We start from the raw sequence: 14,734 nt of genomic DNA on the forward strand, positions 1-14,734 counted from the left end.
AAACCTTCTCAATTATGTCTACACCTCTGATTATTTGTTAGACTTCCTTTCCAAAAAGCTTTACTCCATAATGTTTTGCTCTATTTAGGGCAGCCAAAGAAATCAAGTAATTTCACAGAGATATTTAGTTAAGTTATATATGCTGTAGGAAACACATAATTAGACATAGGAAAAACTATCAACTTCATTTGTAATCAAATAAATGCAAATTAAAACAGTGAGATACATTTTTAACCTATCGAATTAACTACTAATAAAAAAAGATTCAATGCTAGACAGTGTGCAGTGACACAGGCATGCTTATACAGTGCTGGTGGCAATATACTGGTATATCCTTTCTGGAAAGGAACCTGGCAAAATGTATTAAAGACTTTGTAAAGATGTGTAATTTTGGACACATTAATTCCACTTCTGGAAATCCATCCCAAGGAAATAATCAAAGATTCAAAGATTTCCTAAGGATGTTCAACAGTAACATTATTTTTATTTTTATTTATTTTTTTGAGACAGAGTCTTTCTCTGTCTTGCCCAGGCTGAAGTGCAGTGGCGCGATCTTGGCTCACTGCAGTCTCTGCCTCCCAGGTTTGAGCAATTCTCCTGTCAGCCTCCCAAGTAGCTGGGAATGCAGGTGCATGCCACTACACCCGGCTAATTTTTAGTAGAGATGGGGTTTCACCATGTTGGCCAGGCTGGTCTTGAACTCCTGACCTCAGGTGATCCACCCACCTCAGCCTCCCAAAGTGCTGGGACTATAGGCATGAGCCACCATACCTGGCCAACAGTAACATTATTAATAATGCAAAATCAGAATTAACATGAGAACAAAGTTAAATAAATAGTGGTAAACCTACAGACATACTGATTCTATAATGGAAAAATGCTATCAATAGTGTTAAGTCAGGCCCCCAAATCTTGTATATGTAATATAATCAGGTCTACATAAGGCAAAAAATAATACTCTGTCTTTAGGTAATGGGATCATGATTTTCCCTTCATCCTTCTATTTTTAAATTTTTTTCATATTTTCTACAATGAACATATATCATTTTTATCCATGTGCTATGTCCTTCAGAAGGAGGCAGAGGTGGCCTTCCAGCCTGCTGGATTTATGGTGGTAATCTATTCCAGATTAAAGGCTGAGACTGTCAGAAATCTGACAATAAGTAAATGGTGTTTAGTTGTACTACTTGCCACAAAGTGAACTACACAACACAAAGCAATCAAGAAAAAAACTGATCCCATCTAATGAAATCTAACGATGAATTAATTTTCCAATATGTATGACAAAGAGCAAACCCTGATATGTGCAATCAGAAAGAACAAAAACTAGTATTTACCGACTGTTTCTAGTGTGTCAGCAGTGTGCTACATACTTTTTTTTTGAGGCAGGGTCTCACTCTGTCACCCAGGCTGGAGTGCAGTGGCGCAATCATGGCTCACTGCAGCCTTGACCTCCTGAGCTCAAGCAATCCTCCTACCTCAGCCTCCAGAGTAGCTGGGACTACAGGCTGTCACCATGCCAGCTAATTAAAAAAATATATATTGTAGAGTTAGGGTCCCACTGTGTTGCCCAGGCTGGTCTCAAACTCCTGGGCTCAAGCGATCCTCCTGCCTCAGCCCCTCAAAGTGTTGGGAATACAGGCGTAAGCCACTGCACCTGGCCTATACATTTTATTACATTTTGATCTCATTCATCTTCACAGCATGAGGACATACTTACCACAGCCTCAACTGCAGGCGAATTGTCCCCTACCACCAGTAAAGTAGAACACCTAGGTAGGCAAAGTAAGAGGTGTCACTCAGCAAATAGGCACATAAATTCCACTGAACACCAAATTAGTCTATGAAAGTCTATGAACACCAAATTAGTCTATATTTGGCAAGTCAGCTGAGGAAACTGAGGAACTTACTTTAATGTTTTTGATTTGTTATCATTTTGGCCTAGTATGGGTCTTTCGATCTCCAGGTCTCTGCGTCTAGAAAAACAAAGCAGAAGCAATGCCCTTTTTGGGTAAAGTCATAGCAACTCAGGTTATTTTCTGGTCATAAACACCAAAATTTATCAAGGAATGTGAAACTATCTTTCCTTCACACCTGAGAAGGGAAGAGGCCCTATGACTTGGTTCTTGAGTTGCCATTCCAGTGGCATCCCGAGTGGTACGGAGCAGGAACGAAGTTCTTGGCTCAACCCTGAAGGACTCTTTGGGATGCTACAAGGAGACAGCCTCAACACCCAACAGCAACACCACTGAAACTCTCAAGTCCTAAGTGTTTAATTAATTTATTTTTTTGAGACACAGTCTCAGTCTGTCACCCAGGCTAGAGTGCAGTGGCACAATCTCAGCTCACTGCAACCTCCACCTCCCGGGTTCAAGCTATTCTCCTGCCTCAGCCTCCCAAGTAGCTGAGACTACAGGTGGCTGCCACTACACCCGGCTAATTTTTGTATTTTTGTAGAGATGGGGTTTCACTATGTTGGCCAGGCTGGTCTTGAACTCCTGACCTCATGATCCACCCGCCTCGGCCTCCCAAACTGCTGGGATTATAGGCATGAGCCACCACGCCTGGCCCTAAGTGTTTAATTTACAGGAATAAATTCCTTAAGAGAAGAGAATGACTTACACTTTGAGGAGGGGGGAGGGGTGTTTTCCTTGTAACTGAGTTTAGCACAGGGCTTAATCTTTCTGATTTCAACTAAAAATAGGGAGGCTCTATTATATAGAGGAAAGAGCTAGAGAGACAAGGTTCAAAATCTGGCTTTACTCCTTACTGGCTGTATAACTTTGGGTGAGTTACAGCTGATCCATTTCCTCAATCTTTGTTCATGTTTCTAGAAAGCCAGAAGGGGCTCACATTTTCACCTCGGAGAAGCTGGTCCCAAGATTAGATACAGTCCTCTCTCCTTCTCCCACCCTCCTCTTTTTAGAACTGTTTACATTTAAGTGAAGAAACAGGAAAAAACTATACCCATTGTAGGAATTCAAGAAGAGCTGCAGGTTGTCTTGGTTGATGTCTTGGGCAATATGCATTCTGTAGGTTTGGATCAGGTCCGGGTTGGCCTGTAACTCTTCCTAGAACAATTCAAAGAAGACATGGGTAAGCTTCTGAGCTCCAGAATAAGTCCATCTTGTTTGGTATGCATTTTCATTACCACAAGCCAAATCGTGCGGCTCATGATGGGAACTGGGGCAGAGGCTGGGGACTACTGATGTACTGGTAGGCTGAATGGCTGATTATTTGCATCAGACTGGTTCAGTGCCATACTCTGTGTCAGATGAGGGCAGCAAAAGACCTATTATGGATTCAAGTACTAGCTGTGGAATTTAGGTCACCTCATCACTCTGAACCCTGATTTGTGTGTTTTTTTAATGTTCTGCCATTCTTCACAAAAACGGAGATATTGTAAAATGAAGACAATAACCAGCTATCTGACAAGGCTGTTTTAAAGATTAAGTAAGAAAAGTTATATAAACATATAAACCATAAAGTGTAAAACAAATGGAATGTAACATTTCTTTTCTTTTTTTATAAGATGGAGTCTTGCTCAGTCACCCAGGCTGAGCAATGGCGCAGTCTCAGCTCACTGCAACCTCCACCTCTCGGGTTCAAGCAATTCTCCTGCCTCAGCCTCCTGAATAGCTGGGATTAGAGACATGCACCACCATGCTCAGCCAATTTTTTTGTGTTTTTAGTAGAGACGGGGTCTCACCATGTTGGCCATGCTGGTCTTGAATTCTTGACCTCAAGTGATCTGCCGCACCTGGCTACATTTCTTTTAATAACCATAAATCTTTAATAACCATAAATCTATATCTTCACTGATATAATCAGCGTATTATCTATCTATATATACCGCCATTTAATATTACACATTGTATAATTATATATTCCATTGCGTTTATGACACTTTATTGATTTAGTAATTCATTATTTATTTTAATCTTTTAAATTTTATTTTAGAGATGGGGACTCACTATGCTGCTCAGGCTGGGGTGCAGTGGCTGTTCACAGGCACTATCATAATGTACTGCGGCTTGGAACTCCTGGGCTCAAGCGATCCTCCTGCCTCAGCCTCCTGGGGAGCTGAGACAACAGGCACACTCAACTGTGCCTGGCTCGTTTATTTTAATCTTATTACCAATACTTTTAAAGGTATAAAATACGAGAGAAACAAAATGGTCTATACAGTGAAAAGTATCCCTCTCCACCACCCACTGTTTAATGGTCACTCTGTTCCTGGCCTTCTCAGACGTCATCAGAGCTAGCTGCCAGATTCTTGAGTACATAAGCATACATGTAAATACGTGTGTGCATACACACATACATCATTAAGCAGTTTTAAGCAGAAAGAAATTGCACTGGAGGAAAGAAATATATCAGGGATAATCAAGAAGTCCATTAATCCAGGGCAATGTGTGAAGTTCACCACCAAGCCTTGTTAGAGAAAGAGAGATATAGAAAAAATTTCTTCACATTTTCACAACCATGTGGATGAAATGAACCCAGAATACAGTTGGAAACTGACAAGAGTCTACCTGAAACTGAAGGGTACGCGAATCACTACTAGAAAACTTTGTGAGAGCCCCAGTCTCATTCTAAAGGTATTATAATAAGAAAAGTGAATACCAAATGACAGGCCAGGTGTGGTGGCTCATGCCTGTAATCCCAGCACTTTGGGAGGCTGAGGCAGGAGGATCTCTTGAGGCCAGGAGTTTGAGACCAGCGTGGGTTAACATAGTGAGACCCCCATCTCTACAAAAAAATTTAAAACTAGCTTAGTGTGGTGGTACATGCCTGTAGTACTAGGTACTCAGGAGGCTGAAGGAGGAGGATGGCTGGAGCCCAGGAGGTCGAGGCTGCAGCGAACTAAGATGGCACCACTGCATTCCAGCCTGGACAACAGAGCAAGACCCTGTCTCAACAAACAAACAAATAAACAGACTCCCATCTTTTTAAAAACACAAATTATAGTCCTCTAGACATTGTTCTACACTTGCTTTCCCTTGTAAAGTATGGTAGAGATCATTCCTTATCTGGATATACAGAGCTATCTCATTTATTTACACTACCCATCTTCTCACATCCTTGCTAGTACAAACATATTTTTAATTTTTTTCTCTTATTGGTGAAGTTGAGCGTTATTCATGTTTAAAAACCATGTTTGTTTCCATTTCAAATTAATACAAGCATTAACTTGCTTACATGTTTTAAAATTTATTTTTAATTTTTATTATCTTTTTGACTGGTCAAGAGCAGTAGTGAGAAAGGGGAAAGAGTGGAACAGGGAATTCAATCTGTAACTAACTGTGAACAATCAATTCAGATAATTCCCTACCTTCAGACCAGCCTGGGTGCTTAAATTTTAAATGAACTCTTCAGTCTTATGACAATCCACTATGACCTCATACGTTTTAAATTAAACATATATTTTTTATATATATGTGCATACATAGTTATATATATACATAGTTATATATAGAGATAAATTGTATATATAGCAAGAGAAATATATATATATATATGTAACTATATATATACTGAGGATGTTCTTGCTTTTCAGAAATTATTAAATTACTGGCCTTAGCTTTCCCCTCAGAGGCCTATATGAAGTAGTATTTCTTTTTGCTATGTTGCCCAGGCTGGTCTCGAATTATGGGCTTAAATGATCCTCCCATCACAGCCTCCCAAGTAGCTGGGACCACAGGCATGTGCTACTAAGCCTAGCTGATTTTTGAATTTTTTTTTTTTTTTTTGAGACAGAGGTTCGCTCTTGTTGCCCATGCTGGAGTGCAATGGTGTGATCTCGGCTCAACGCAACCTTCACCTCCTGGGTTCAAGAAATTCTCTTGCCTCAGCCTCCCAAGTAGCTGGGATTACAGGCATGTGCCACCACACCGAGCTAATTTTTTTTTTTTTTTTTTCTGAGATGGAGTCTTGCTCTGTCGCCCAGAGCTGGGGTGCAATGGTGCAATCTCAGCTCACTGCAACCTCTGCCTCCTGGGTTCAAGCAATTCTCCTGCCTCAACCTTCCGAGTAGCTGGTACTACAGGCGTGTGCCACCACACCTGGCTAATTTTTTTTTGTATTTTTAGTAGAGACAGGGTTTCACCATGTTGGCCAGGCTGGTCTTGAACTCCTGACCTCGTGATCCACCTGCCTCGGCCTCCCAAAGTGCTGGGATTACAGGCATGAGCCACCATGCCCAGCCTAATTTTGTATTTTTAGTAGAGACAGGGTTTCTCCGTGTTGGTCAGGCTGGACTCGAACTCCCAACCTTAGGTGATCCACCTGCCTTGGCCTCCTAAAGTGCTGGGATTACAGGTGTGAGCCATGGCACCCGGCCGATTTTTGAATTTTTATAAAGACAGGGTCCCACTATGGGGGACCTGCCTCAGCCTCCCAGGTAGCTGGGACTACAGGCATACACCACCACATCCCGCTAATTTTTGTATTTTTAGTAGAGACAGAGTTTCACCATGTTGGCCATGCTGGTCTCAAACACCTGACCTCAAGTGATCTGCTCACCTCGGCCTCCCAAAGTGCTGGGATTACAGATGTGGAGCCACTGCGCCCGACCCCTAATTTGTAGTACATTAATACAGTGAACTGCTGCTACACAGTAATAAAAAAGAATGAACTACTGACACATGGAATGACATGGATGAATCTCAAGATAGTATGTTAAGCAAAAGAAGCCAGACTCACAGAAGTACACACTCTGTCATTCCATTTATATGAAGTTTAAGAACAGTCAAAATTAATCTATGGAGGTAACAGAATAGTGAAAACCTTGTTTGGGGTGGGGAATTATTGAGTGGGAAAGGATAATGAGGAAACCTTTGTGGGGTGATGAAAATGTTTTGTGTTCTGGGTGGTAGTTACATGAAACTATATACATCAGTAAATGGTCACTGAGGTGCACTTAGGATGTGTGCATTACACTATGTATAAGTATTACCTCAATTAAAGAGAGGGCAAGATGGAGGCAAAACTCAAAGGAGTCAGCTGGAAGAATTAAAGTGGTTGCCACTAAAAAGCAGAATATGGGGTAGGTGACAGATTCTTTGTAATAAGCCCTGTAGAACTTCTCTACTCTAAAATATATGTGAATTTGTAACTTTGATAAAAATATGATGAAATAAAAGACTGTGGATTTTGGACTTGGCCTGACCTGGATTCAAATGTCAGCTCCACACTTACCATCTGGATAGTGGTGGCAAGTTATGTTGCCTCTCTGGTCTTTGGTTTCCCTATCTTAAAATCAGACTAATAGAACCATGTAAAAAACAACTTGGTTTGCACATCTAAAGTATTATAAATAATCAGTACTCGATAAATGCTAGTTTTCTTCCCATCTGCCATTTTCCTTCAGATAATATTTAAAATTAAGCAGATTACAATTGAGCACCCACTCTCGTCTCCCCATTCCAGACACCTCACAGCTCTCTGACCTCACTGCTCATTTACTCCATCACTCCTTTGTTGGTCACCCAACTCACTTTTCCCTTTGAAGAAGACCAGGGTCCCCCTCACCTACCAGTTAAGCTCCCTCCCCTACCCAGCAATTATGTACACGATAACTGCCACTTTCTGTGAAGACTTGTTTCCTCACTAGTTGAAAAACATGGGGCTTGAACAAGATAATCTCTAAGCTTCTTTTAGCACTATTATTTCATGGTTTTTCCCCCGGAAATTTCTATTTCTGTGAAGCCTTTCCCAGACCTCCTAATGGCTCTAAAGATGTTTGGGGAGGCACGTGATGTCAAACATTAACAGATGGCATTCTGCTTACAGGAACAGGTAGCAGGAGATGCTGTCTTCTCTCATAGCTCCACGTGTCAACAGTCACGTGGCAATGAGTTAAAGATTCACCTTTGCAGGGCCACATGCCTTTCAGACTACATTGGAACTGTTATTTGCTAGGATCAGGTAAATTCTAAGGCAGCCCTTCTTTCCTGAGGTAACATAAGAATTTGCATGCAAACCAATAAACACAGCTCTTCTGGGTGGAACAGGTACTTACCTGTCCAAAGTGATAAGCCAAAATAATGTCCACAACATTGGTTGTCAGGCCAGAGAGCTGAAAAGATAAAAACTCTGTGTTAAGAATGTAAGCATATGCAAAAATTTACCAAGCTGCCCAATTAAAACGAGTGCACTTTATTATATATGTTATCTCTTTAAAAACAAATGAAAAACCCTTGGCTGGGTGCAGTGGCTCACACCTGTAATCCCAGGACTTTGGGAGGCGGAGGCGGGCGGATCACGAGGTCAGGAGATTGAGACCATCCTGGCTAACACGGTGAAACCCTGTCTCTACTAAAAATACAAAAAATTAGCTGGGTGTGGTGGCGGGTACCTGTAGTCCCTGCTACTCAGGAGGTTGAGGCAGGAGAATGGCATGAACCTGGGAGGCGGAGCTTGCAGTGAGCCGAGATTGTGCCGCTGCACTCCAGCCTGGGTGACACGGTGAGACTCCGTCTCAAAAAAAAAAAAAAAAAAAAAACCCCACAATTCAGTGTTATACATTTCATGAGATGGTGGTTTCAAAGAAACATAGAGATGAGAAACAAGTCAGAAAAAACTAAGTCTCCTTTGCAGGGTAATAATAAAGCCTGCTATGAAATAGGGGACTGGGAGGACACTGTCAATTCCTTCTTTGAAAGCCTGAGACCTAGACCTCACGGCTGTTTGCTACTTTATTCCTGTCTGTATTTCTGTATTTACACTGGATTTATGGCTGATATGGACTAACTTAACAATCACTCCCATGACTTCCAAGAGACAAAAACAATTTTTTTCCTCTTTCTTCCAGTTTTTGCTATCTTCATTTCAGGGAGTGGGAGGAAATGAGTTGTTTACAGAATGTTCTTGAGTTTTAAACATTTTTCTCCTAATTTTTCCTATTTCAAAATGATGCATCTCATAGTCTAATAAATGCAGCAATCTGTGTAAATCTGCATACTGTAGTCTATTTTCAGAAAAATTTCCAACTCAAATTATGTTGCTGATTCCTGTTCAGCCTTCTTCCTTGGTTTTATGCTGAACTTGTACTGCTGATCAGGGATGAAGTACTGAATTGGGGGTAAGTATGGAGAAGAGGCACTGAGGGAGACAGACATGGCTATGCCTGGAGTAGGATCATATAATTCCAGAAAGACTGAGGAAGAAAGAAGTCCTGAAATCTTTGCATAGGTTATCAGTGATGCACAGGTTATGAACTATAGAAAAGTAGGCCGGGCGTGGTGGCTTACGCCTATAATCCCAGCACTTTGGGAGGCCGAGGCCAGCAGATCACCTGAGGTCAGGAGTTTGAGACCAGACTGACCAATGTGGTGAAACCCCGTCTCTACTAAAAATATACAAATTAGCCAGGCGTGGTGGTGTGTGCCTGTAGTCCCAGCTACTCGGAAGGCTGAGGCAGGAGAATCACTTGAACCCAGGAGGTGGAGGTTGCAGTGAGCCGAGATCATGCTACTGCACTCCAGCCTGGGCAACAGAGTAAGACTCCGTCTCAAAAAAAAAAAAAAAAAGTACCCACATATTAAGAAAGAATTAGGACACGATTGATTGATTGACAGGGTCTCTCTCTGTCACCCAGGCTGGAGTGCAGTGGCACCATCATAGCTCACTGCAGCCTTGACCTCCCAGGCTCAAGCGATCTTCCGGCCTCAGCCACCCAAGTAGCTGGGACTACAGGTGTGCACCACCACGCCAGGCTAATTTTTTAAATTTTTGTAGAGACGAGGTCTCACTATGTTGCCCAGGGTAGTCTTGAACTCCTGAGCTCAAGCAATCCTCCTGCCTCACCCTCCCAAAGTGCTGGGATTACCAGTGTGAAACACTGTGCCTAGCCAGGACATATTTTAAATAAGCCAGGCTGTGAGAAGGAATTTCCATAGCATCTGGCAATAGCACTGTTAATGTGTTTTAGCTAAGAAATACCTCATTTCTCCAAAATGTAAACATAGGAAGAGATGGATAAATGATTTAGAATCTAGTCTGCTGATGACTAGAATATTTTAAGTTTTAATAAAAATATGCTTATCACAAGAAATCACGAAAAAACAGAATACAAAAGACATCATTTGTTTGTTTTCTTTTTTTTTTGAGACAGGGTCTCGTTCTCTTGTTCTGTCACCCAGGCTGGAGTGAAGTGGCGCAATCCAGGTTCACTGCAACCTCCACCTCCCAGGTTCAAGTGATTCTCCAACCTCAGCTCCCGAGTAGCTGGACCACAAGCGTGCACCACCACACCTGGCTACGTTTCTGTATTTTTAGTAGAGATGGGCTTCACCATGTTGGCCAGGTGGCCAGGCCAGTCTTGAACTCCTGACCTCAAGTGATCCGCCCACTTTAATGAATACTTTAAAGCATTAAAACAATGCTTTAATGAATATTCTGGGTCTGCAACTTACTAGCAGTGTAATTTTAAGTAAATAATGTCTCTGTAGGATAGTAACAGTACCAATGGATTGTCCTGAGGCTGAAAAGTTAAGTATATCTAAAACATTTGGACGGGTGCAGTAGCTCACGCCTGTAATCCCAGCACTTCGGGAGGCCGAGACGGGTGGATCATGAAGTCAGGAGTTCAAGACCAGCCTGACCAACATGGTGAAACCCTGTCCTACTAAAAATACAAAAATTAGTTGGGTGTGGTGGCACGAATCTGTAATCCCAGCACTTCGGGAGGCCGAGACGGGTGGATCATGAAGTCAGGAGTTCAAGACCAGCCTGACCAACATGGTGAAACCCTGTCTCTACTAAAAATACAAAAATTAGTTGGGTGTGGTGGCACGTATCTGTAATCCCAGCTACTCAGGAGGCTGAGGCAGGAGAATCACTTGAACCGGGGAGATGGAGGTTGCAGTGAGCCGAGATCACGCCACTGCACACTCCAGCCTGGGCAACAAGAGCGCAACTCCGTCTCAAAAACAAAAAAAAACATTTAAGAACAGTGCCTGGTACACAGTAAGCACTACATAGGTGTTACATTTTTAAAAAATTTATTATACATCTCTTTAAATCTTTTTTTTTTCTTTTTTGAGATGGAGTCTCACTCTGTCACTCAGGCTGGAGTGCAGTGGTGCGATCTTGACTCACTGCAACCTTTGCCTCCCAGGTTCAAGTGATTCTCCCGCCTCAGCCTCCCCAGTAGCTGGGATTACAGGTGTGTGCCACTACACCTGGCTAATTTTTGTATTTTTAGTAGAGACAGGGTTTCGCCATGTTGGTCAGGCTGGTCTCGAACTCCTGACCTCAGGTGATCTGCCCACATTGACCTCCCAAAGTGCTGGGATTACCGGTGTGAGCCACCACACCCGGCCCTCTTTAAATCTTTTTAAGGATTTAAACTACCTTTCAAAAAAGTTCCTAGATATTGACTTATTGAATCTCATGGGTTAAGTATCAATAAAGCTTTTTCTTTTTTTTTTTTAAAGACAATTTCTCTCTCTGTCACCCAGGCAGGACTGTAGTAGCATGATCATGGCTCACTGCAGCCTTGAACACCTGGGCTCAAGCAATCCTTTCCCTTCAACCTCCTGAGTAGCTGGGACTACAAGCATGTACCACCTTTTAAATTTTTGTGGAGACAAAGTCTTGTTCTGTTGACCAGGCTGGTCATAAACTCCTGGCCTCAAGCGATCCTCCTGCCTTGGCCTCCCAAAGTGCTAGGACTACAGGCATGAGCCACCATGCCCAGCCAGATTTTTTTTTTTTTTTTTTTTTGAGACAGGGTCTCTGTCACCTAGTCTGGAGTCCAGTGGCGTGATCATGGCTCACTACAGCCTCGACCTGCTGGGTTCAAGTATTCTTCCCACCTCAGCTTACCGAGTAGCTGGAATCACAGACGTGTGCCACCACAACTGGCTTTTTTTTTTTTTTGAGACAGTCTCGCTGCTGCCCAGGCTGGAGTGCAGTGGCATGATCTTGACTCACTGCAACCTCCACCTCCCAGGTTCAAGCGATTCTCCTGCCTTAGCTTCCCAAGTAGCTGGGATTACAGGCGTGTGCCACCAGGCCCCGGTAATTTTTATATTTTTAGTAGAGACGGGGTTTTGCCATGTTGGCCAGGCTGGTCTTGAACTCCTGACCTCAGGTGATCCATCTGCCTCTGCCTCCCAAAGTGCTGAGATTACAGGCATGAGCCACCTCACCTGGTCCACAATGGGCTACTGTTTAATTTTTTTTTTTTTTTTGGGATGGAGTTTTGCTATTGCTGCCCAGGCTGGAGTGCAATGGCGCGATCTCGACTCACTGCAACCTCCACCTCCCGGGTTCAAGTGATTCTCCTGCCTCAGCCTCCCGAGTAGCTGGGATTATAGGCACGTGCCACCACGCCCGTCAAATTTTGTATTTTTAGTACAGACAGGGTTTCTCCATGTTGGTCAGGCTGGTCTCGAACTCCCGACTTCAGGTGATCTGCCCGCCTTGGCCTCCCAAAGTGCTGGGATTACAGGTGTAAGCCACTGCACTTGGCCTACTTTTAAAATTTTTTGTAGAGATGGGGTCTCACTATGTTGCCCAGGCTGGTCTCAAACTCGTGGGCTCAAGCGATCCTCCTGCCTCAGCCTCCCAAAGTGCTGAGATTACAGAGGTTGGTTGCTGTGCCCAGCCAATAAAGACTCTTGATACACTGGACAAGTTGGGTGGTGGTATTTTGGAGACTTTGTCCTGCAATGGTGTATTAGAACATTTATGGCAATGTAAAAGTACTGAGAAGTAAGCATTTGTTTAAAATGAGATTAAGGGCCGGGCGCGGTGGCTCACGCCTGTAATCCCAGCACTTTGGGAGGCCGAGGCGGGTGGATCACGAGGTCAGGAGATCGAGACCATCCTGGCTAACACGGGGAAACCCCGTCTCTATACAAAAAATTAGCCAGGCTTGGTGGCGGGCGCCTGTAGTCCCAGCTACTCGGGAGGTTGAGGCGGGAGAATGGCGTGAACCCGGGAGGCGGAGCTTGCAGTGGGCCGAGATCGTGCCACTGCACTCCAGCCTGGGCAACACAGCGAGACTCCGTCTCAAAAAAAAAAATAAATAAATAAAATAAAATAAATAAATAAATAATCAAATGAGATTAACAGATTAGGCATCTTTTAGCAGGAAATAAAACCTTAATTTTCTCTCTGGAAATCAGTGATTGATTATAAAATACCATAGTTTTAGATTAAAATACACATAACATTTGTACTTCATCAAGAAAATGGTTCAAAACTGTTTCTTTTCTAACCTAAAAACAATGTTTTTTGTTTGTTTGTTTTTTGTTTTTTTTTTTTTTGAAATGGAGTTTTGCTCTTGTCACCCAAGCTGGAGTGCAATGGCGCGATCTCGGCTCACTGCAACCTCTGCCTCCTGGGCTCAAGCAATTCTCCTGCCTCAGCCTCCCGAGTAGCTGGGATTACAGGCATACACCACCAGGCCTGGCTAATGTTTTTATTTTTAGTGGAAACGGGGTTTCGCCATGTTGGCCAGACTGGTCTTGAACTCCTGACCTCAGGTGATCCACTCACCTCGGCCTCCCAAAGTGCTGGGATAATGGGCGTGAACCATGTGCCTGGCCTAACAGTGAATTATTTTTAGCATAGGTGAGTTGAATGCAAGTGATGGCAGTGGCTGCTGCCATCATGCTGTGTGGCTGGGGCTGCAAACTCCATGGAGCTGGCGGAAGCCCCGCCCCTTCTGGGTTTGGACCAGAGCTGCAGACCCAGGCCTCCTGCTCTATGGAGCAAGCAGGATCCCCGCCCTCCTGGGCAGGGCTACAGCCGCCCAAACTGCAGCTGTGGATCTCAGCCTCCCTGTGCTCTTGGGGGAACTGGGAACAGGCAGGATTTGCCCTCCCAGGTACAGCTGCAGCCGCCGCGTCTGTGGCTGCAGACCTGGGCCTCTGGCTCCGGGAAGCTAGCAGGAGCCAGGGACAAGCGGGAGCCGGGCCCCTTCCGAGTTGGCGGGCTGGGAGCTCCTGGGTGCAGCTGCAGCCGCCCTCCCAGGCGTAGGACCGGGGCATCTCTGCAGCCTGCACCCTTGGGCGCCCCAGGAAGGGCCCCTTCAAGCCCTGGGGCCATGAATGGAGCTGGACGCAGGCAGAGTCCTGGGCAGAAGGGGGCGGGGTTCCCAGTAAGGCCCCACCCTCAGGGCAGGGAGGCCCTGAAGGCTAGGGGCTGGATTGCCAGTCACCCAGACCAGTCAGGACTTGTGGCACCTCTTCCCGGCCTGCCCATGGCCGCCCATGGACCATCAGCATGCACTTCCTCCCTTCTGGGGTCCATAAAAGCCCTGGGCTCAGCCAGCGCAGAGTGGACGACGGCCAGAGGACAAAGAAGGTAGAGACACTGGACAGAGGAATACACTCTCCACTGAGAGCTACAGAGATGACCTGCTGGCAGAGAAGGGCTACTCTCTCTGCTGAGAGCTTGAGAGACCTGCAGAGAAGTCAGAATGACTCGCCTGTGGAAAGGAGCCACCTTCTCCAGGGCCTCCTGTCTGCCAAGAGCTGAACACTCGACTGGACGACCTGCCTACAGAGAGGAGCTACCCATTCCTCTGAGCTGTTCTAACACTAAATAAAACTCTTCTTCACCCTTCACTTGTCTGTGTACCTTACTCTTCCTGGCAGGTGATCTTCCTGCCTCCACCTCCCAAAGTGCTGGGATTACAGGCATGAGCCACCATGCCCAGCCCAAATTGTAATTTAGAACTATTGCTACACACAACTTGAATGAGTTTCACAAACAC

At 44.4% G+C, this 14,734-nt stretch overlaps 1 protein-coding gene across 6 annotated transcripts in view; it reads right to left on the reverse strand.

Annotated features, from left to right (window-relative positions):
• The window catches only part of NDRG3 (NDRG family member 3), a 90,374-nt gene that overhangs the window by 11,215 nt on the left and 64,425 nt on the right, over window positions 1-14,734 (reverse strand). For all 6 annotated transcript variants that reach the window (XM_054467243.2, XM_054467244.2, XM_063659235.1 and 3 more), the window contains 4 exons: window positions 8,024-8,080; window positions 2,968-3,071; window positions 1,911-1,976; window positions 1,721-1,772 (listed from right to left, as the gene is read on the reverse strand). In XM_054467243.2, coding sequence (XP_054323218.1) covers window positions 1,721-1,772; window positions 1,911-1,976; window positions 2,968-3,071; window positions 8,024-8,080 — 279 coding nt within the window. The remainder of the gene's footprint in view (window positions 1-1,720; window positions 1,773-1,910; window positions 1,977-2,967; window positions 3,072-8,023; window positions 8,081-14,734) is intronic.

The sequence above is a fragment of the Pongo pygmaeus genome, chromosome 21 (genome assembly GCF_028885625.2).
Source record: "Pongo pygmaeus isolate AG05252 chromosome 21, NHGRI_mPonPyg2-v2.0_pri, whole genome shotgun sequence".
Taxonomy (NCBI): Eukaryota; Metazoa; Chordata; class Mammalia; order Primates; family Hominidae; genus Pongo; species Pongo pygmaeus.